Source organism: Typopeltis vanoorti, chromosome 23 (genome assembly GCF_054136105.1).
Source record: "Typopeltis vanoorti isolate ZY-2024b chromosome 23, IOZ_Tvanoo_1.0, whole genome shotgun sequence".
Lineage (NCBI taxonomy): Eukaryota > Metazoa > Arthropoda > Arachnida > Uropygi > Thelyphonidae > Typopeltis > Typopeltis vanoorti.
In genome coordinates this window covers 72,338,541-72,362,310 of record NC_143571.1, presented here as the reverse complement: position 1 = coordinate 72,362,310, position 23,770 = coordinate 72,338,541, and the positions used below count along the sequence as shown (strand labels likewise).

The window sequence follows — 23,770 nt, the reverse complement described above, 5'->3', positions numbered from 1 at the left end:
GCTGACTCAACCACTATTGCCTCGAAGTCTGGACAGTTGAGGTCATGGTTATGAGTTCAAAACCTTCTGCAGTGAATAGGAATATTTCCACATAGTAAGCACACTGAACAATGGCTACGAGTAATGGAAAAGTGATGAATCCATCTCCTTCCTGATTCACCCACACTTCATCGTGCAGGTATTCGAAACCAAATTCGATGGAATAGGGTGGTTATGGTTATTCCCGTAATGTCTGTATACTGCGTGTGTTCTGGCTAGTTTGCACGTTTCGAGGAGTGAAAACCCTCTACCTCCATATGAGACGGGTTAACTCATCATTTGATTGAAAACACCTGTTAAGATCCCTGGTTAGAATCTAGTCTGACGCGATTCGAACCTAGGCCATACAAAGTACTTGTCTAAATCAAGTGAGACAAGGAGGCTCTGATAAATCAATTTAAAAAAAATGAAGCGATATTGCAGCCTCACAACGAACAACTGATTACGAAATGAACGAACTGACTTCTGATGCTGTCTTTCGTAACAGAAGTGTTCCTTGGTGAATGATTTTGCACGAAAAGAGTAAGCTAAGGTCAGCCAATTATAGCTCTTGACGTCATGAGTTCGCTATGGCGTGGGTGGACCTTTCCATGACTTCAGCATTTTTCGGCTCTAAGCTCAGTGAGTATTACAATAATAATTCGTATTATGAAAATTTTACATAACTTGGGAGGGGGAATTAATTGATCATGAGGGGATCCACTGTATTTTTTGATTTTTCGATAAAAACTAAAATTCGTGTAAGATAAATTTTCCCCCTTTTCTGAATGCTACTAATTTTCTGCCAAGGACAGGAATAGTACGTGTAAAAAATTAAGTTATTGTTCTAAAGACATAGCACATACAGTTGAGGTGATAAAGGAATGAAAGCAGCAAACAAAAAAAAAAAGAAACCTTGGAAATAATGGTAAATTTTGTGTATAACGTCACCTCTGAACCAAAATAGATTAGGGAGAAAAAGAGGGTCATAAAAATATAAAAACCACAATGTACAGATCATCATCATCATGTGTATCAAGGATTTAGGCCTAGCATGGCCTTAGAAGTCATCGTTGAATCATTTAAGAGGACGTCCTGGTTTTCTTTTTCCTAATGGCTTGTTTTGGTAATCTTTGTTTTCATTCTTTGAACGTGTTCCATCCATTTATGTTTATATTTTTTTAATTACTGATTCATTTGTTTTGTGATCAAATAGGGTATACTTTGCAGTTTTTCTCATAAACTTCATTTCTGCTGTTGTTAATCTTTGTCTTTTTGTTTTATTGTCCAGATTTCGCTTCCATGCATTAGGGCTAATGTATTGTATACTTTTAGTCTGGTTTGTTTTTGAACTAGGTTCGGTTTAAATAGAGTTAATTACACCTGCTATTTTTTAAATATTTTGCAATTTTTACGTTTATATCTTTTTCCATTCTCATATGTGATCATACAAACTAGGTAGTTAAATGAATTCACCTGTTCTAAGATCTTGTCATTTATTACTATTTTAGTTCTTGCTGGATCTTGTCCTTTAAAGGCATTAGTTTTTGATTTTTCAGTTGATATTATCATACCATAATCTTTGGATATCTCATTTAGATCCAAAATAGCTTCCTGCAAGTTATCTTCAGAATTTGTAATTATTATTTGGTCGTCGGCAAAGAGGAGTGTTTAAGTTTACTGTAGGAGAAAGTTTAATTCCTTGATGTAAATTTTTATTCCATTTAAGTAGATATTAAAAAGAGTTGCTGAGAGGGGACATCCCTGTCAGATCATCCTTGGTTTCTCTCTCTCGTATATGATAGCTCGTGATTTAATCTTATTTGTATTTGATTATTTTCATATATACTTGTGACAGCTTTTAGGATATTATTTGGTATTTGTCTTTCTTTTAATATGTTAAATAATATGTTTCTTTTAACTTTGTCAAATGCTTTTTCAAAGTCAATAAATGTAATATGCGTTTCTAAATTGTATTCTCCTCTTTTCTCTATTATTAATTTTAGGCAAAAGGCTGGGTCTATACATGATCGTCCTTTTCTAAATCCATTCTGTACTTCTAAAATAAAGTTTTCGAAATATTTCATTAGTTTGCTATTTAAGATTCTGCTATATATTTTGTAACAGGAATTTAGTATACTGATTCCTCTAGTTTTTAGGGTCATCTCTATTACCTTTCTTAAAGATAGGAATCACAATTGCTTTTTTCCCATTCTATTGGGGGGGGGGGGATACCAGTTGAGTAAATTTTATTTAAAAATAACGAGTCTTTCTTTGAATCTTGTTACTGCTTATTTACATAGTTCTGAACCTAGCTTATCTTCTCCAGGTGATTTTCTGTTTCTTTCAGGCTGATTTCTAATTCTTGTTTAGTTATTTCCTTTTCGTTAATTGTTTGCCAGTTGTCTTTTTTAAAAGATTTGTCTGTCCACAATTCTGTACAGATAGATAATTAAATTATATTCATATGTAGGGTAGGTTCACTAAACAGCTAGAGGAAGGGATACTTAAGATAAGCTTTTTTTTTTTTTTTTCTTTCTCTAACCCAAGCGAGGAACGAACTTCTGCTAGTACACCAGCATTCATGATTCACTTGGATATCAATTTCAAAAGTAGTCGCGCAAGTTCAGGTTTTTGACATGAGCTAGCCGGCGTCGGTCAAGTCGATCACACCGATCGACTGACCTTTCAGGAAACGGGTGACAATCTGATTGTAACGACGTCGCTAACCTCGTTTAGGAGCAGTCTGTGCTCGTACAAAAGCGGAACTTTTTACGTAGTGAGAAGGAACAACGAAGTAAATTACTTCGAAGCTTATAGCGAACAAGACTGACTTCAAAATCACTCACTTTAAAGTGGGTTTGTTAAAAAAAAGTCAAGTAGAACTGACCTTGAAAATTACGACCTGCAGGCGAAGGTCAATGAAACCAAGGTTTAGCGTTTAATACTAATGCCCCTTGTGCTTTTTATTAAGAAAAAATAAAATAAAAATAAAACGTCGCATCTGTTCGAACTGCAGAGGCTAGATCCACTTGACATTGCTCGTCTCCGTGCTGTATACGAACGAGTTCTCATTTCCTGTTTTAACAGTTAAGCATGAAAAACAACTGAAAATGGGTTCAAACGTTCTCTTCAAGGATGCGATTTAGTACGGTCGCAAGTTACATTTCCTGTATTCATGTTCCAGTTCAACTTCCTAACGATTCTTTAAAAAGGCATACTGAGTGAGAGAAATTGTTTTGGTATGGTTTCTTAAACGTGTGGCAAAACCGCTTGTGAAGAATTCAAGTTAAATTCTCCATGCTCTTGCTAACACATCCATTCGAAAAAAAAAAGAATGCGTTGTTTTCTAATGCCATGAAGGGAAAAGAAAGCGCCCTCTGTCTTATGCCAACGCAATTAGTTTACATTTTCAGTTCCGGAAATATACATCTCAGATTTACACTGATCAGTTTCAAAGATTTCTGTGAAATCTTTGAAATATTTTTTTCATTTAAATGTGCAATTAAAACGCTTTGCAATGGTTAACTAAATGCAAATTTTTTCACTTGTTTCGAAACATACTTCGGCTTTCACAATGTACTTAAATAGTATAAAAAATCAATGTACACTATATATCAGTCCATACTCGTGCAATGGGCGAGACGATTGAAACTTCACAAGTTATTCATATATCTAAATGGATAGTTTTTTTTTTTTTTTTTTTTTTTTGTAATGCAAAAGGACAAGAACGGAGTACGACTGAACTTTTGATATCGATTCACTGCTATATTAAAAAAATTTATTCAATTCTTATCTGAAATTATCAGCGTTCATTGTAAAAATTAAATCTAGTAATATCTTACTTCAACATTCCAATTTAAACATGTTTTTGATTTAATTCGACGCGAGTAATGTCTGCAAGAGTGACAAAACATCCACCAGTATCATTCGTCAAAATTAAAATAGAGGATAGTGGTGGGGATAGCGACTGTACACTAGTTAATTCTAATATCGGAAAAGGAATTCAGTGCGTTGCCTGTGGAAATTTCTTCTAGACTGACTTCTTTACGAAATTGAAATCAATAAACCGAACACACGATGAATCAATCTTAAGATTCAATTTCGCTGGGAAACCCGTAAGGATGGGGCACTAAAAGCGACGTCAGGAGCGCAACGCTATGCAAAAATTGAAATTTCGAATACTAGATATAAAAAGGATCGTCATAGCTTATGTTTACAGTTAAAACCCTCAAGAAGACTTAAAAGAAGCCTAGTACACACTCGGAAGTTTGCGAAAGAAAATCTTTTGACAAAGTTTGCATTTCTTGAAGTGCAAAATTTACTGATGGTAAGCTAAGCGGCGGTCTGTTTATATAAAGCTGACACTTTCCAGTGGTGAAATGTTAAGTTTAGAGTATATAATGCGAGAGGCAGCAGTGGTTTCTAAAGCAATTTCCTTATTAGAAATATTGAATACAAGGACAAAAATTCATATCAATCCATCAAGAATGAAAATTAAGAAATATTTCGTTCAAGTTGTTCTTTCACTATTAAGCTTAGTTGTTTGTAGTGCTAATGTGAAAGCATCCTGCCTTCAAGCTACAGTTGTAATATCGTAATAGGTGTCGCTTCATCTCAGTCCATTTGTCAATAGGTGGCATGTAAAACTGAATCTTATAAGTGTTCATGTTTTACGATGTTTATATACGATTATGTATTGTTAGACTTGCAGGTTTAATTCTGCTTTTATTAAATGCCCCGTTCCAAAAATGTCCGGTTTTACCACCATAAAACTTGCATATTCGTAAGTTGCGTTTTTAGATAACTCACGTGGCTTTAAATTCAATGGAATACTAAGTACCACTGCCAAATGAACATGCCAAGTTAAAGACAAGTGTAGCAGACGGTGACGAACTCCGGTGCCAGCCAGCAAGTTATTGCATCAAGAGCGACATAAGGGTAGCTTACACATGTCAGTCCTCACGTTAGGACCGCGCTTGAATCGTATTAGGGAACAATTCCCCCCACCCCACTTCCTCCAAATACGGAAATCCTCAATAGCGACAGGAACAGCCGGCAAACGCCAACCCAACCGTAGGGAGAGCCATCTGCGGTAGGGTTATGTAAGAAACGGGGAAAGTGAGTTGCGGGGGGGAAAGGTAATGGAGGCTGAAAAACAGCGGGTAAGATCAGAAGTAAAATACTGCAAGCTACTAACAAGCCGAAGTTTGTTATTGTTAGCAAATATCGATTCTGCACTGCTTGTAGTCTTTGGGCACGGAGCAATATAGCCTCAGCTGTCCAAATGTGGCCAATAAAATCTAAACTTAACCATGTCGATTGCTAGCAAAAAAGTGGAGAAAGATATGTACGACTGGTTCAGAAGTACCTTTCTTTGTAATGCATGATATTCAACTTCCTCGATAGTGTTCCAGTACGATTGGATGTAGAGGAGGTATGTACGATTCAAGCCACAGATGGAGATCGCAGCCACAAGCATAACAGTTATTAGTCCCCACCCCCGCATTGATAATATGTTGATATAGAAATCTACCACAGCCGACATTTCTATGAAGCGTTTTTTAGGGGGGGGGGGTATTCACAGAATATTTTAATGCTTCAGTATACTGATTTACCAGTGAATCATAAAATGATCATTTAAAAACTTCATGATTCGTTCTGCCGTAGTTCAATTAAACGTTGAATAATTAAGTTTACTAATTATATTTTCTAGTTAGTAACAAAGAAACTAAAATGAGTCGAAGTAGTCTTGATTTTTATTCCTTTACTGTAAAAAAAAAAGTAGCATAAACCACAATTTATATTCAAATCCTGTTCGAGGTGTAAATATTTTTTTTTGAATAGATCGCACTACCGATGTTATGTCTTAAATGCATAAAAATATTCCGTCAATTGGACCGTAAGACTACCATTAGCACGTCACGTTCTAATGTGAGAGGGAGGGGAAGAGAGTACGAAAGTGAAGCACTTAAAAAAAAAAAAAATTGTTAACCATACGTGCCAAGATAAAAATTTACTTGGTCATAAACCTGTTCGTTATTTTCCTGCAACGATCTACCGATAACAAGAGAGCCACTTATTTTACAACATCTCATCTAGCCCGTTCCATCTTGTTACATAGACTCGTCTGTGATCCTCGCTTGCTCTGCACCCCTCCCAGCTTCCCGCTGATACCGCGTATACAGCATGCGCTTGAAATTGAAGGATTGAAACACAGCTAGGTTAAAGCAACCAAGACTAGCTCATTACTTTATCTTCGTACTGTTATGACGTAATAAAGTCGGCAGGATTACAAGATCGCAAGCCCACCGAGGGTCTATGGCGTTTCCTTCGATAGTGCAACAAGATAGTCATTACATCCGGGTTCCTAGGCCCGGATTTTTTTTTTTTTTTTTTTTTTTTTTTTTTTTTTTTTTTTTTTTAAAGCAGAGACTGTCAGCGGGGACATGCGCTTTATACAGAACGCGTCATATTTAAATTACCTGCTTACCAACTCGGCATGGTTCATGAAATTTTTTTTGACGGGAGAGGGAAGGAAATCTGACAGAGCTAAGTCTGTTCCTAGTTCAAATGCTAGGACAGATCTTTCCTCTATTTACATTAAAAACGTACTAGCAAGACAAGTAGGGAGCTGAAGCAAATGGAGACAGCGAAAGAGCTTCTCATGTAATAAAAAAAAACTTTCTATTCGAGGAAAAAAACTAAAGAAAAAAAACGACACTTTTTGCATACCACACGGCATTGCTTTTACTAAAGTACTTTCGCGAACAACAGGATAAGTCGCGCATTTTATATTGTAACACCAAACTACTTTTAGTTAAATTTAGCATTTAATATTTTCATTTATAAACAACAGTATACAAACTGCAGTTGTACGCATGCGCATTCTTTGTCATTGTTGTATAATCCGACCTTATTTTCCTCGCGGGGAAGCATGAATAGCTGACCTAAATAACTGTAAAGCCACCCAATCTCTTGATTCCTTCCACTCCCACTCCCGGCCAAACCATCTAGACGGATGTTACGTAGAAGTGAACCAAATCAGAATTTTATTTAAAAAAAAAAAAAAAAACCCGCTGTTTGCCTGCAAACAGTATGAAACTGAGGAGAAAATTAGTTGTACTTTATTTTTTAACGACGTGTATACTGATCATAGAAAACAGCAAGTGCAATCCGAATCTCCTCCCCTCATACGGCAAATCAAATTCTTGCATGTCTTGTACACATTACATTTAGTTCAGCATTTGACATCACTTTTTCCATAAATTTAAGGATAAATGCTCTCAAATTTACGTCCACCCAGAGCAAAAGTTTATCTGAGAAATATTTGAAAGTTAATCCATCAATGTATGAGAATCATGTTGAGTATTTGGAATGTTTCCGAGACTTAAATAAGAAACTCAGGTCTAATATACTAATTAGTGGGCATCAATTAGCTCTGCGTTAACTTTGAAATTACAGCAGAAGCAACGAAAAGCTGATGCCAGGGTATTATATTAATTATCCCATGTTCTTTGGTCAGTCAATGTCTGAAATGATAAACTTAGTTTTAGAGAAAATCCATTTTTGTATGAGACCAGTCAATAGGTGCTGCAATTTTTTTTTTAATTTTATTTATTTTTTGCACAAACAGTCAATGAAGTTCCAGTACAGTTGACAGATTGGATCTTCCTAGCTAAAAGGCATCGAAGGTCCGATTTGTAGTAAATCAAAAACTTTCAGAAGTCGCTATCGAATACCAAAAGCAACTGAAAACTGCTTCAGCACGTGATATAACAGATTATATCACACAGCATAGCGGGAACGGATTAAAAACAAACAAAACATGAATTTCAAATCCGCTGAGATTCATGTCTTACATTAACTTTTCCATTTGCTTTTCATTTCGAAAAGTAATGAGTGAGTAATTTAACAACCCTGTGCAATTCAAAGGGCTGCAAATTAGATGAGATGATACCAATACGCTACGAATTGATCGTATTATTCCACATGACTAATAACAAAGCAGTGATTGCATTTTTAAAATCATGAAAACGACACACGTTCCAAAAAAAAAATTAACTACCATATTTAAAATAATTTCTCATTCCAAAACAAATGATTTATAATGAATTCAGGATAAAATGCATTTAGATCCGAAGTGGCTTTATATCTCGTATTACACAGAATAGAAAGATCTTATAACCAGTGTTATTACAGAATTTGTCAAACCATAGGTGTATACGTATGTGATGAATTGTCATTTGCTACTATTTATATCGTACAAGTTTTCTGACGTCAATAGTAAAGCGATGTTAACGTTACTGTAGCTACCACCAACCAGACCTTGGTGGAAAATGGAAACCAAAATGATCTAATATACTATAGATACGGAATGTGGTCTTCAACCCTACACTAACAAGTGATATCCTCGTAACTGTCACGTCAACACATTGAAATGAATTTTAAGCTGACGCGTTAATGGACCCAAACTTGCTCGTTCCATTCACAATCTTTGCCTAAAATAAAACTTGCATGGAAACTAAAAAGGCATCAAGTAAATTATGAATGAAAGGAACCAAACTGGAGTAATGTGCTATCTTATTCTGACTACTTTTACCCCCCAACTACTCAGCCTCCTCCTCCCAAGATAATGGCTCAAAATTCATGTTGGTTACTTGAGAGATGAACTGAAGTAGCACTTCTCATAACCAGTCTATCCGCCAAGAATAGGCTGGCTACACTTATCTGATCGCCATCTTGATCTTGGTAGGCGACCAGCTGACGCAATGAATTTTTTTTTTTTTTTTTTAGTTGCAAGCCAGCACAAGAAATTACGATTTACGACCCTCTGCATCCCCACAAGAACGGCTGGTGGTTCGTGCAGAGCCTCATTGTTCCAAAAAAGATCAAATAGGCCCCACACACATTAGAAGGGCTTCCATATCGCTGGAAATGCCCTGTCATTTGTATTCTTCTGCAACTCGGGCGAGACGGCCGTTAGCAGAGAGGTGGGGGGGGGGGAAGAGGCGGGCGTATGGAAGAGAATAATGGCTTGCTGCACTTCCATTTAAAGCCATGAAGCGCTAAGCAGGGGGTCCTCTGTAAATTACATTTCAAAACATTGCTACATACGATGAAAAGAAGATGGAATAATTAAATGAAAGCACGTCTAAAAAGCAACGCTATTTGGAAACTGGTAGAGTACAACAAAAACAGAAAGGCTACATGGTATTATGGAAACATGCAGGATATCAAAAATATTATTTTTAAAATTAAACGACATGTTACAAAACGTTGCCAAGAAAATCTTAACTCTCCGACATAAACAAGAAAATAATGGCACTTTCAGCCAATAGATGTCGCAGCGGTATAACAAGATACAACTGAGGACTGCTGTGCTAGATAAAATACCAGTGGATTCTTTTTAAAATAAACGAAAAATATTGAAGGCAAGAACAGATGAGTTACTACTAAAGCATTTTAAAGGGAAAAAAATTAAAAACATAGTTGTTGAAAACGCAACAAGTAATAACGGTTTCCATTTCTAAAGAGAAGTGAACATTTTCACCCAAGTTCAAGGAGGTTAAAAATGAAGACAAATGAAGCTCAACAGCAGAAAAACAATGCAAATAAAAATACTAGACCCATTCTACAGATATTGCTTTTCAGTCTACTGGTATTCAAAACAATATGTTAATCTAAATCAATCATACAGAGAAAGAGAAACTCAGGATTACTGCAAACGGATATCGAGTGTCCGTCGGCAGAATGATCGATGGAACCTAATGAAGTTCCGTGTACAGTTTGAGCGCAATAAAATTACAACTGTTACGGAAACTTGTAGAAACGTCCGTTAGGGTTCGGTAGGAGTAGTAGGAATAAACACAATGCGTAACGTACGAGTTGAGCGAAAACGAAAGAAAGCCAGAAATGTGCTGTTTGTGCGGCTGGCATAGTTTTGAATTTGCAACTTCAAATCATTGTAGTCTGAAGTTATATCTAACCATTAAATGGCGGCAAAACAATATTCCAAGCGCTTCAAATTTTAATTAACTAGAAATGATTAAATATTTAGAACAATTTTCATGCGAACAGCGAATCTAAACTGAGAAAATCATAAAAATAGGAAAAATCACAGACTGCTGACTTACAAAATTCTTACAGGTTGCCATATATCTACTCCAGCCACGTGAATGAAAAACAAGCAGGTTTGGTTGGCCGAATACATAAGTCTTCGCTCGCCAATACGCTTGTAGACTCGAATCCCACTGCGGTAGGAATTTTGTCTTCGGCTAGTAGACGTGTCGCCCACTGCGAGACCACCCTGCTGATGGAAGACTTAAGTGGGAGGATTGAAAAGTGCCGTGTTTGGATTCTCTAAGAGGATTGTTCCCGGAATATTTAACCCTTAGCCTATCCCCGGTACGAAATGCAAGGTTCACGTGAAACTGAACGCTTCATGTGAATGAAAAGTTTAATTACCTAACAAGGAATCAAAGTAATTTTCCTTTATTCAAATCTAGCGATCAGAAGGAATGGATTTGAAAGCTACTTCGTTTTTTTTTTGTTTTTTTTTTGCCAATTTTTAGGATATCCTTGAAGTGGAAATCCATTTCGCTGATGGGCCATTAGTGTCATTATAAAAGCAACTTCTTCAAAATAAAGATTTAAAAGAAGTGGAGTGCTGACAAGGGAAAAGAAATGTAGCAATATTTCATGGGTGGAGCGCGTAACAAGCTCATCTAATTCGTGGAATTGCTAGTGTCTCAATCCAGTTTTTTTTTTTTTTTTTTATTCGCTAAAGAAATGTCAAGACAAGACATCGGATGCACTAACACTACGTTCAAATATGACAGGAGAATAGCTGATGTTTCCGTAGTCTCGATTGCAAGCCAGCGTTCTCCAACTAGCCTTGAAGTTTTCGGATGTTCAACGATTCAATTCAAACTTTTTAATGTAGTAACTCGTTTATGTATTAAGAAATGTTCGCCAGCAGTTTAGTTTGCTTGCCATGAAGGAAAGGTCATTTTAATATAATGCTACAGCAAGTTATTCTTCATCTTTTAATCATCAGTTCTAGGCCACATGAATCACTTTTTGTATTAGTTCCATCAATAGGATCTAAAAATAAGTCTCTTTCGGTCTGGGTTGAGCAGAAGGTTATCAAAAAGCGTTTGGGCCAACAATAGGAAATAACTAATACCGAAAATACAGGTGCTGTTTTATGCATAAAAATCAGTACGCCTTTTTACAAACTACATGGCTACTCGCCCCCCCCCCCCCCAGGGGTATATTCCAATCCCTACCTCATCCGTCTCCCTAGTGAAGTGTAAATAGAGTACCTAAAGTAGCGCTAACAAGGACGGGCGTAAAAAAGGACAGGGGTGGGAATGAAAGTGAAATGAATACAAGTACAGAAACCCCCATTCGCGACACACTGGTAGCCTCCAACAGCAGTGGTGGCCACCTTACAGCTTGTAACATTACTTCGCCAATAGCCAACCCTGGCAACGGGGGCTTTTTTTTTCTCTGTCTCTCTCTTCCTATCTTTATGTTGCCTACAGGGGAGATTTCACTCATTTTTACCCCAACTCACGTTCCAAGTCCTTTTTTTTCGCCTAGCTCTCCCATCAATGCTGGCAGGAGGAGTACAGTCCTTTTGGGTAAAATTATACGCACGAAATCAACTGAAAAGAGACCCTTCTAGGGCTGGGAGCAGAGAGCGCTATTCATTCTACAGCATGGCCCAATTCGATATATTTATTAGTGGTACTTTGAGCGAACAGCCAACTTTTTCGAATTACCTAGAGAATCTAAACGGCGCAGGCAAACCCTCTGTCATTCACCTAGCGCTCCTTTGTAATGCTTGTGCACTGCGATTATAATGCATAATGTGAGAAAGACATCGTTTTATTGTCGGTGAACACATACCGGGATGGCACAGGGGAATTTCGACGTCCACGAAACGCCTTAATCGCTTTATCCTTCACCCCCCCCCCTCCGCTACCCTAAGCATCTGTTAGGATGTACAAACGAGTATTTGATATCTATGATCTTAGTTGGTTCGTAAAATAACAAAAAAAAATTCTAGATTACGGTTTTAAGTACTATTGCCGAAAAAAATTCGGTTAATGTATTACATTAAATTTTATGGCACTTGAACCTTACTTAAGTCATTAAAAAAATGCAATAATATATAACTAGCTAGGTAATGAACAATTAACATTCCTCGCGATCTTCATTCATCCCAGTCTATATTATCCTGTATATTTACTTTCTCAGTGGATGAGGCAGCATTCGAGACGTATTAAGAAATGAGGAGCAACGAGATAAAGGGTTTTTTTTTTTTTTAGAATGTTAAAAATGTATCCAGCAAATGCCGACGGTCCATTGGAATCTCCCAGTCTTATTCAATGGATGCTACATCATTAAATGCAGCTATACCTAAAAACTGTTTAAGACACCTTTCCCTTAGGAATTTCAAAAAGGGATTATAAAAACGTCTCTAAAAAACTAAATGAAAACAGCAGGGTTTGTTTTGTTCAAGTTCTAAAAATTATCGTTTTTTTTACTGATGTTCATTTAAATTTAAATTTGTAGATTGCCCAAGTGATTATCGGTTTTGCAGGCCCAGGATTCTCCAAATATCGTTATAATATAAGGGATATTACGTATAATCTAGTCGTTTCCAACTCTTGACCTTTGAACACGCTCTGCATCTTCTTCCGCTTCTTTCAGTACTAATAATTTCACACTGGTCAGTTCCTTTATGTTGTCCATCCAACTCTTTACTGTCTTCCTCTTAACCCATCAACTTTCCAACACAATTGTCTTTTCCAATAATTCGTCTGTCTAAACATAAGGAATGGTAAACTTCTGTTTAGCATTCCTTATGTTTCCTTAACCTCGTTAGTTATTCCTTACTGCCTATTCTATGCGATTCTCAGTCTCCTTCGCATCCCCTATTCAAATGAATCGATTCACTCTTTAATGGTCCAGCTTTCACATCTATAATCATAAAAAAAAGAAAAATTTTACAATAACTGGACCTTGCGTTTCACAGAACTCCCCCAATAGCAACCCTTGTTATTTCATCTTCACACTGTCTGTCCATTTCTTATTCTGCAGGCCAAGAAATCATAGCTTTCAACCATCTATCTTCATGGACAGAAGTTCATGCACATTGCCAGAAGACTACTCGTTTTACAAATAAATTAAGATGAAAAACAAAGCCTGGTTTAAGAGAATCAACTGCTCCGAATTTGTTTCTGCATAAAGGTTGTAATCATTGCGTTCTTTCAGATGATTTTTTTTTTTTTTACCTCCAATCTTGATTTCTGCTGGGTTGTTATCTAATTCAGCCATTCTCAATAATATATTTACTATAAATATTAAGATGGGGGACAATATTATACTGGAGATGTACCATACTATATAATCCAAGAAGATTATGCTGTATTAGAATAGCTACTGGAGTTGTCACCTCTCAAGACTAGAAACTTTTCCCCTTTCACAGATTTAAATTACTTTACTATAAAAAAAAAATGTAATTTTAATAAGTTTTATATTATAAAACTAAGTCTGCTATTGTTTAAGAGAAGCTCATATAATACGAATTTATTTTAATTTAAATTCATATTAAAATAAGATCCTCTTATTTCAGTTGAAAATAAGAATCTCTCGCAATTATTTAAATAATAAATATACGCATGCAAAATAATCCGGCGTATTATTAAACACCTCCCGGAGGTAGGCGAGTGATAGGAGGTAATTAATGAAATATTCCTGCAGCTTGAAATGGCACAAGTATCGTCAACGACAAGTTCGCGATACAAATGTTTCGTGTGAATATCGGGAACCATTTTCCTTTCGCCTATCGAGCGATTCCAGTTCAGAACGAATGCTGTCGCGTGCCAATTCATCCCATTACAAGTGAGCAAAGCTCCGATATGGTGATTGATGGTCGGGGAAAGTGACGAATGTTTCTTGTTCATTACTGACCGCAACACGTCTGGTATCCATAAGGCTATTTATTCTCTGGGTGGCTATCGCTCGGGGGCAATGCGCTCCCAGTGTCTACCGATTCATCTATCCCACCAAAACTGAAGCATTTGCCCATCAAAGAATTTACTCGCGATCCTTAGTACACAAATCCCTACTCGCATAGCACTTGAAATTAAAATCAATCGATCCCGATCGTTTTTCAATCGCACTCTAAATTCCATCACATCTCGGAAACGGTCTAACTGATTTCCTGAAATTTAAGAATAATCACACCACGACAAAAACGATTTAGACCACTTTTAGAGAGGAGGAGTATAAAATACGATGTTGTGACCAAGCGAGTACCTCAAATCGCCTACGACAAACTATTTGAGGCTGTTTTCGCTCGAAAAGTGCTCCACCACTGCACTGATAAAATATTGAAGTAATTATAGCAGTATTCATTGAGAATCGTATAATAGAAATAGCTCAACCTAAGTCTACTTAGGCATAATGTATATAACATTAAAAAAAAAAAAGTTATTCCTTCCTCAGCATTTTGGTGGCTCTTACACGCGATCCCTTGCGGCTATAGGCGTCGCAATGTATGAAGAACGACTCTGAAACAAGTACCAAAAGAAAAGCCTTTATCATGCTTTCAATTTATCTTGTACGGAGAAGTATCCATCTATCCAGTCGATAGTTTCATATGCATTATGTTTGAAAGGCTGACAAAGCAATAAATACTTATAATATAAAAAAAGATATATTACTAATGCATGACAATGTCGTGTACGTCTGGTTATTATTCAAATTAATGACTGCCAAACGCAATGCCTGAATTGACATTTCCACACAAAATTGGACTAACGATGCGTAATTAGGGCTATTTAAACAGTCGTCTGCCATCGGCACTGAAGAAATTAGTTTAGTTTAAAAAAATACATTAGTTTAAAACATTTTTTTAAGCTTAAGAAGACAAAGGGCAAGCCGATGAATAAAAAAAATTCTTTCCGAAACAGATGCTTTTAAATTAGACATCAGTTACTAACAGTAAACAAAACAGGCGAGTGAAAAATCTAGATAACAGTAATGAAATTTATCAGCAGCTTAAAAGAGCAGAAAATCGTTTTTCCACTTCGCAGTTAAGATAATGTTCGAACACAAACTAGGGGATTTATCGTGAAATACAGCTTCGCAGTCGTATGCTATAATGCCATCCTTTTTTTTTTTTTTTTTGAAGTTTAGTACGCCATTTTGTCGTTTTTATTCGAAGTTGTACAAAGACCAAAAATAAACATCTGAAAACTAGTTAATATGCCGAGACTTTCTACTGATAGTAAAATATTTGTCAATGATTGGAAGTTAACTTTTGACTAGCGTATATCAATGAGGATAAACTGGGGGCTATAATGACCAGATTTACAAGTAATTCAGAATAAAATAAGTTCCATTACGTAAGGCTTGTTTGTAAATCATTAAAGTGTAAGATGAAAGGCAATCTGAAACATTTAATTACGGCCATATGCGCTTATTTAAATTACTTAATTAGTAATTTCTTAAATGAACTGCAAACAAATTAAGACTTTCGACACGTGACATCAATAGGCCTGAAGAATACGTTTTGTAGTCAAAAATGCAGACATACTAACTCAATTTCTCAGATTACACCTTGGTAAATGCTTTCTTAAAATCCTCAAAGCAATTCTATTCAAGAAACTTTCGAAAACCAGACATAGCACCAAACACCTAAGTGTGAATGAAATACAGTGGATCCATTACTCAAATACATTAGTGGACGGTACCTGTAAGTGGCTACCAAATTGTTCAAGGCCTTCTGCGTCTGTGATGTCGGTGTCATTATATATAATTAGGGCTACAAATAACGGCCTTTAGAGTCCCATTTGATATTTAACATGTCATTTAGAAATATTAGAAAACAAAAGTTAAAATCTTGTAGATATGAGTCGATTTTTCCAGATCGAATATTAACAGCAAAATCATTTCTCAGCTACCATTTTATTTTGTCCTTCCTTCCCAAGAAGGACAGCGAAAAGTTATTTAAGGAGAAATTCCAGAGATCGTACTATACCCATAGTCAAAAGCCAATCGACCTTTAGTGGTATGTGGGGCCTCGCTAATTGCAATTCCTACCTACCAGCACCCCCCACCACCACAGGTTCAAGGTCATTTTCATGAGCTAAGGCCTACAAGTACTTATCCATAGCAATCGATAAGAAAGCATGTCTAAGAAAAGAACATAGATTAAAAATTAAATTAAACTAAATGCAATTCGTATGTATTTCTGCTATCAAATCAAAACACAGGCCTACCCAATACTTTGCATTTTAGATGTGTGTTTCCACTACGATATCAATTTTAGCCACCTCTGTATTTATAAGCAGCTAATTTAACGAAAAACTAAAAATAATTCCCACTGGATTTATAATGGAAATAACAGCAACCTAAGTAAAAGCATTGTTTCGATCCTTTGTTTGGTGGAGTAGTTTTGCACTCACGATTATACCATCCCTACTGGTCGCAACATGGCTTCGTAACCTTGGCCCTCCTTGTCCTCCCCTTCCCTCTGCTCCTTTACCCTCCCTGTACATTCGGCAGTATTCTTCGAAGGTTCACATCATGCCTGACGGCTCAATGGCCCGGGTGCACACGAGCGGACAATGCCCGGCCATTGGTAAAGCCACCAGACAGGTCTGAAAGCTCACGTGGCCTGCTTTCTACCTGCACACAGGTAGATCGCCAAGGTCACTTCCCACGCACAAAATGCTACCTGAGTATTACAACCGCCCCCTTCCCCGATTAATTTGGTTCGTTCCAACGGATGTAACAAAGGCGAAATGAAACCCACTGCTTGCATCCACAGTAAATAACCGCACTTCCTATTCAAATAGTCGCACATTAAAAGATCTTGTCCTCGTGAAAATGAAAATGGAGAGGGGGATGATCATACTCATGGTAACTATACAAGGATTTGAAAAATTATTTGCTTAAAAAAAATATGCTACTTGGCATTCTCAGCTATTATTGTATAATGAAAAGAAAAATCGTGCTAGAATCTTAACGATTCGAGGACTAATATGAAAATAAACAAAACCAGAATTTTAATGACAAGAAAAACAGATGGAAAATGTTTACAGGTTGAAAGAAATAGCAGCACAGTAAATAATAGAGCAACTGTAATGACGATAGTAAAACTAGAATTATCAACAGAATGAGAAACAACCTGATTAGGTAGATGAATCAGATCAGGAAGGGGAAAAAAAGATGGAGAAAGATGTGGTTTCGACATGTAAGCACTATATGAACAGAAGTTAAATTAAAACATCCAATGAAAGATATAATTAAATATTGGAGACAAATAGTTTGATTCTATTTTACAAAATTTAGAGAATACTAGAAGTGACCGAACAAAAGACAGGAAGTTCAAGAAAGTTAAACGAAAAAAAATATTACAAGAAAAAAAAAATGATAAACAAACCAGAAAATGGGTAACTACCGATTCTAGTTCTAAATGGTACACACGGATGCTAGGAGATGTCAAAACAATAATCTCAGGTTCAATTGATGATTTAAAACTGGGAAATGTAATAATTAAAAGTAATCATTTTAAGAAATATTAAGTCAGATTAGTGAAATTGGAATATGATGAGGGGGGAGGGAACCTTATGATACGATTATGCTTGTGAAATGAATATCACCAGCGCTGTTTCGTTTCTCGTTATCATTCCGGTAAAGCATCGGAGCACATTCGTGAGTTTGGGTACATCCGGGCATTAACGGTGTCCAGAATAACGGCTGATCATCGCGACTGAATCCCTATTGGTCCCCGAGGTAGTAGTCTCAAAATACTCCAGTGCGAACAGTATATCGCAAAAATCACCTGCATAGATAATTTTTCATACGTTTTGGTTTGCACGGCGGTTACGCATCGAACTAGAAGCGACAGAAATCTGTGCGGAGTATTATCATATTACTGACGCATAAGAAGAGAAACGAAGAAGTGTAATATCAAGGACCACTTAAGACATTTCAAAAACAAATCCACAAAGCTGAAGAATATTTAAAAAAATATAAAAAAAATCCGTGTGTGTATAGACAAACAATTTATTAGCATAACCAAAAGATTGTTTATTCTGGATTCCAGTTTAATACGATCATATAATGATGCAGTCACAAAAATGTATTAATAAATAGTGCATAAATAGTTAAAATGTTCAATTTTAACATTTACAATTTATCATTTGAAAATAAATTACCAGTAGGAAGCCTATGTTATGTATATACTCAATTTCTGAACAAGACATAAGCAATAATTCGTAGTTTGACTTATTTACAAAAATACTTTCCCTTCCTATCCCCCACTTCCCACTAGTCTCCTAGTGAAGCACTTGACTCGTAAACAAAGCGCTCTGCAATACATTCGTGAATTCCTATGAACTGAGCTGATTGGCTTGGAAAACAGCCTTAAGTTTCTCCAGAGATGTTATTGAAGACATGAATTTGAAATATTTAGCATCTGAATATCCTAAAGGATGTCACTGATGCAATAAGTATTTTTGCAATTAATGATCTATATACAGTAATATAATTCGCGCAAATATCGACAATAATAATAATAAAGCCTATTAACTACTGTACAGAAATGGAGATTAATTTCAGTTAATCTTTTTTTTTTTTTAACTTGCATCTACTGTAGTAAAGCAAGGCTACTGAAAATTAAATTTTACCTGCCAAATTTACACAATGCAGCTCCGTTTATAGTTGAATCCTTAAATTTTGTCAAAAGGAGTAGCAGCGAGAAATAAATAGCGGAGTATATAACCGCTCTCCATTGTAGACCTCCCGCAGTGAAGACTCCATCGAGGTGCCCATATTTAATAGGTTATTAATGTTCTATGCAATAGTAACACCTTTACGAACACATCGGAATCGCTTACTCGAAGATGCCGAACATTACCAGCATAAATCGGTATTTACGATTATCTTAGAAGCGAGTATTGAATTTTTGATTGAAGATATCCAAGAATATTTAAAAGATCGATATGAAAATATACACACATTACAGAAATCTGAAGTTTGAATTAGGTTAGCCCCTCCCCATTATGAGCGATCCACGTGGTACAATTTATAATAAAAATGGAAATTTAAAAAAAAGCTAAACTATTCATAGCAACCATTTTACGCAAGTAGTAATTTTTAATAATTACAAAATTGGCCTAAGTTTGGGGTAGTTTTATGAAAAGCGTGCTTTAAAATTCGTTAGAATAAAAAGAAACCTAATCATTACATATCAAGAATTTCATTTAAACCCAAACCTTATCCTATTTAAAAAAACTTGTAGCTAAAGATTCCGTAAGCTTAGGCTTTTTAAGGAAGAAAAAGCATACCGGTTTATCACCACAGCCACGTTAACCTCGCTCAACGGACGTCAATTACAAGTTTCTAGAAAAATATTACACAAACTAGCGGCCATTAGCATTTCAATTGTAACTTTAATACCTTGACAAGAACTGTATTTAGTAACTTCATATTGTAAAAAGGTATATAACGTATTCTATCACTTTTGATTAGATATTAAGTTATTGATACTTCTTTCGAGACGCTATCGAATCATCTAAAAGCAAGGAAAAGTTTGGCGTCAAGTAGCCTTCACACAATGCGCTAAGCTTAAGCCCAATCGCCCCAGAGCGTTGCCGAAAACTACCCGCTTTATATCCTTGCGAAGCCTTTTTCAACAACTAAACAGAATATATTAAGGATATTAATAATAATAGCAGCTACAACTGTAATAATTAGACACTGAAACACATATAATTCATAAAAATAAATATCACGTAAATGAGCTTCAATAGTAGCTTCAATACTAGGTATTTGAAACGCTAACAACAGGCCACTAAGAAGCACGACTTCTGCACCACATGAAGAAACTTCAAACTTACCTGATAAAAATATGCTTAAAAGTATATTTATCCGTTTCTTCTCTGACATAGCTACAGCTGGAATCTAACTACGTAGTAAATATATATCTTAACGTACGTAATAAGCTCCCACTTTCTCTGATACTTCCTCCTTGAGCCACAATCACCGAATAACTCCGTGCTAATACTCCACAACCGCTCTTCTGTCGCCTTAGCTTAGTGCAAAGAGACGAGCTCTCGCCCAGACTTATCACATCACACTCGCGATGTGTACCTCCGCGTCAACAGCTAGTTGCTTTACTCTCATAACAATATTGCCCTAATAAACATCGTTATCTTACAGACTGAGCAGCAAATAGTAAATATTTGTTAATTGTATACGTGTATAAATATTAAATTAATCTTTTATTTTTACGAATAAAGTATTAAAATTAGATACGGACGTTTAAAAAAACGGCGGAAGCAGACAACTACCTGCTGATGCTAGTACCTGAAATATGTATGCACTTGTAGCTAGCGCGAAGATCTGGTTTGAGATTGGCATTTTCGGATTTGCTGTTTGGATACTTTCAAAATATAATTTTAAACATTCTAACACATTAATAACCCATAGAGTGTAATAACTGGTTACAAATATGATATGTTAGCATAATAAAAAATAATAAAATAAAGATTAAGTACAATATTAAGTGACTTAAGCCAGGTAAGAGCTGAAGGTAAAAAAGAAGCATTCTTTCTATCACTCAAAATACCGTTAGCAGCAACATTGCACTGAGAGACAGAAGTCTGATTGCTAGCGCTGCTTTTGAAGACTCTATCTTCTGCTACGGCTGGTAGATATCTAACACAAAAATATTCGCCATTTTTCTTTTTTACTTATGGCGACTGGCGTAATACAAAAAATATTGCATTTGTCACTGGCTTATATAAGTATATCAAAATAAAACTTCCTTGTAATATTATACATATATCATGAATTATTTTAATCGTTTGAGGCTACTTCGAGGCTTTCGCAACTGTTGACTACAAATATTGTTTGATTTTACAGAGATTATGTTTCACAGCTCAGAGAACAAAAACTAATAAATGAAAAATAACCCATGAAAACTAAACGGTGCTATTGTGTGTTGGCAATACAAACTGGCTGATTTAAGCGGTATGAGCAGTGTATACGCATTGCACAATAGCGACGTTGATAACTCTGTATCGATGTGCAAAAATGACTATTTTTAAATTAAAAATAAACTTTAAACGAAATACTTGATTTTTTTTTGGAAGGAAATACTATCATTATCTGACGTATGCAAATAAAGTTAAATTGTTCTTCTGCTTGCTTAAGGGTAGCAAAGCATTGCTTGAAGGTACTTCTGAAAGCAATTCTAAATGCACTATTGTATGGGTTCTTCACAATGGTACGCTTTGTTAATTACGAACCATTGAACCAAACGTTATGGCTGCTTTCACTTTATTATGACAGCTTCATATACGGAAATGGTAAAGCATATGTCATGTGTAATTTAACATGCAGGATTTCCTCTCTATTTTTTTCTTTTTTTTTCATTTCCGTTATGAATTTAATTGAAGTCATAAACTAATACAATGAGATCCGCTTTATACCATTGTTTCAAAAGATGCGCTAATTGAGTGTGTGTGTGTGTGAGAGAGAGAGAGAGAGAGAGAGAGAATGAGTGAATTAATGAAATTGAACTGCTATAGCTGCTGCATTACGTCACCAGTTTCAAAATGCAGTGTACAATTTCCTTAAAAAATACTGAAAATTGATTCAGGACAATAATGAGTAAATAATTTTTAAAAAATTCTGAAAAAGTAACAAAGTTTAAATTTTTATTTATCGAAATAACAGCTATCACTGACATATATACTTCCATTTGCACGCTACACTTACAAGTGTAGCGTGCAAATGGAAGTATATATGTCAAACTTATCTCTTCCGATAACCTGGATGAGTTACAGGAGTCATCTAATTATTATTATATGAAACAAATATTTATGTAGCGACCTCTATGGTGAGCTTTAATGAAACTGTTACATCTCGTTAGCCGTTGAGTAAATTATTCACGAGAATGTGGATGAACCCATTTAAGCCTGTATACCATTTGCAGAAAGTAATATTGTCGTTATGCATTTATGTTATTATTATTAGGTACCAGACAAGACAAAAATGACACTTAATAGACTTTAAAAAAATAAACGATGATTTCAGAAAGTTTTTCCTGTTATTTTAAATTTTAAGTGTTTTTATGGTGTAAATGCCGATGTTATGTGTCGAGAAGAAAACCCACGGTAATTAGTTTGGGATTAAGGAAAATTAAAAAAAAAAAAACAGTGTAATAATTTTTATTTATTTATTTTTGAAAAAAAAATATTTGGGAAATGTATCGAATTTTACTTAAATCTTAACATTAAATAAAAACAAACAAATAAAAAAATCTATTGACATTTCTTAGAGTGGATTCGAATACACATTTATTTCGCCTCCATCTTACAATCCAGAGGCTTTTGTAAAAGCATTTAAACGGGTGCTTGCATATGTTCGTGATACACAAGCACACTATGTCTGCAGAAGAAGGTCCATTTATAAGTTCGATTCTGCTCACCGAATAGGAATTCTAATCACAAATATGTTTTTGATTTCTCTATCCTTGAAGAAAGTCGAGTTTTTAATCCTACAACTCAGAAAAATCAACCAAATAAATGCGAGTTAGAATTAAGATTGGAAACATTGTCGCTTAACTAGTACGCTTTTGGAATACACTCTGTCTTATGGAGTCGCGTTCCCAAGATTTTTTCAGTTGAAATTGAGTTATCTGGTCTCACACGATGGTCGCCTTCCAGAAATTTGGATTTTCCACCTGCAAAATAAACTATCCAGAAGGAAAAGCGTAATTAACAGACATTAGCCTCATAGCCCTAGTTGATTCGGTCTTAATTCAAGCCAAACTTAATCAGCGAACCAGAAATCCTGATTCGTCAGAACATGTACATTTTGGCCATTGGCCTGTACAAAATTATTTCCACGACATCACTATATGTGACGTCTTTTGCTATACGAGAGATGGAGGGATTTCTGAACAGACGTAATTGAAATATCCTGTTTCAAATTTTTTTTCTTCTATACGCTAGTTTTTATTACATAGTCCTAATTGACTAATAGCTTCAAGTCTTTCAATGCTTCAAGTCTTTTGGGTGCTAGTGAATGGGTAGAGTTCAAATTTTTCATTTGAGTATTACCAGTACCAATTTAGGACATGATAAACGTGAATTCTTTTGCGATCTATGTTGTTGTTAACGTATACTGGTATCTAGGATACCAGTATTGGCATTTTGATCCAAGATGACGTATTGATCAGATGTTATTACTTCCTTGCTGGGAGCTGGTGCAGGCTACCATCATTCCCCGAAGTGTTCTATGCCTGTAGATATGCATGGTCATAGAGCTGGTTTGCCTGTTCTGAGAAACGAAAAACCCGAGTTTCCTGGAGAAAACCCTCCACCCCATATGAGACAGGCTAACTCACCTTTACTAAGACCTGGTAAAGGTTCCTTACGTCATGGTCGGGAATCGAATCCAGAGCTTCGTCTATACCAACTGAACTAGAGGCTGCAGCAATCAATATTGATTGTTAGCTGTGACTGCTTCAAAATCAACAGTATTCGAAACACACTTTATAATCGAACTATACATCGTGGTTTTTCCAGTTTCTGAACGTGAAACTGCACAAGAAGTATTAATTCTCACACATATTCTCTAAATGTGCTCAACATTTATATGAGTTCATAGTTAATGGTCTAGTATTTAAAATAGCCTTCTTTAATTTTCTTTC

At 35.8% G+C, this 23,770-nt stretch overlaps 1 protein-coding gene across 6 annotated transcripts in view; it reads right to left on the bottom strand.

Annotated features, from left to right (window-relative positions):
• The window catches only part of Fas2 (neural cell adhesion molecule fasciclin 2), a 321,060-nt gene extending 300,916 nt beyond the window's left edge, over positions 1 to 20,144 (bottom strand). For 4 of the 6 annotated variants that reach the window (XM_090412741.1, XM_090412743.1, XM_090412745.1 and 1 more), the window contains exon 1: positions 19,947 to 20,143. In XM_090412741.1, the coding sequence (XP_090268867.1) occupies positions 19,947 to 19,995 (49 nt within the window). In that variant the 5' untranslated portion in view covers positions 19,996 to 20,143. Of the gene's footprint in view, positions 1 to 19,946 lie in introns of all 6 variants that reach the window. The other 2 variants (XM_090412742.1, XM_090412744.1) reach the window with 2 other exon arrangements.
• Positions 20,145 to 23,770: the final 3,626 nt, after the last annotated feature.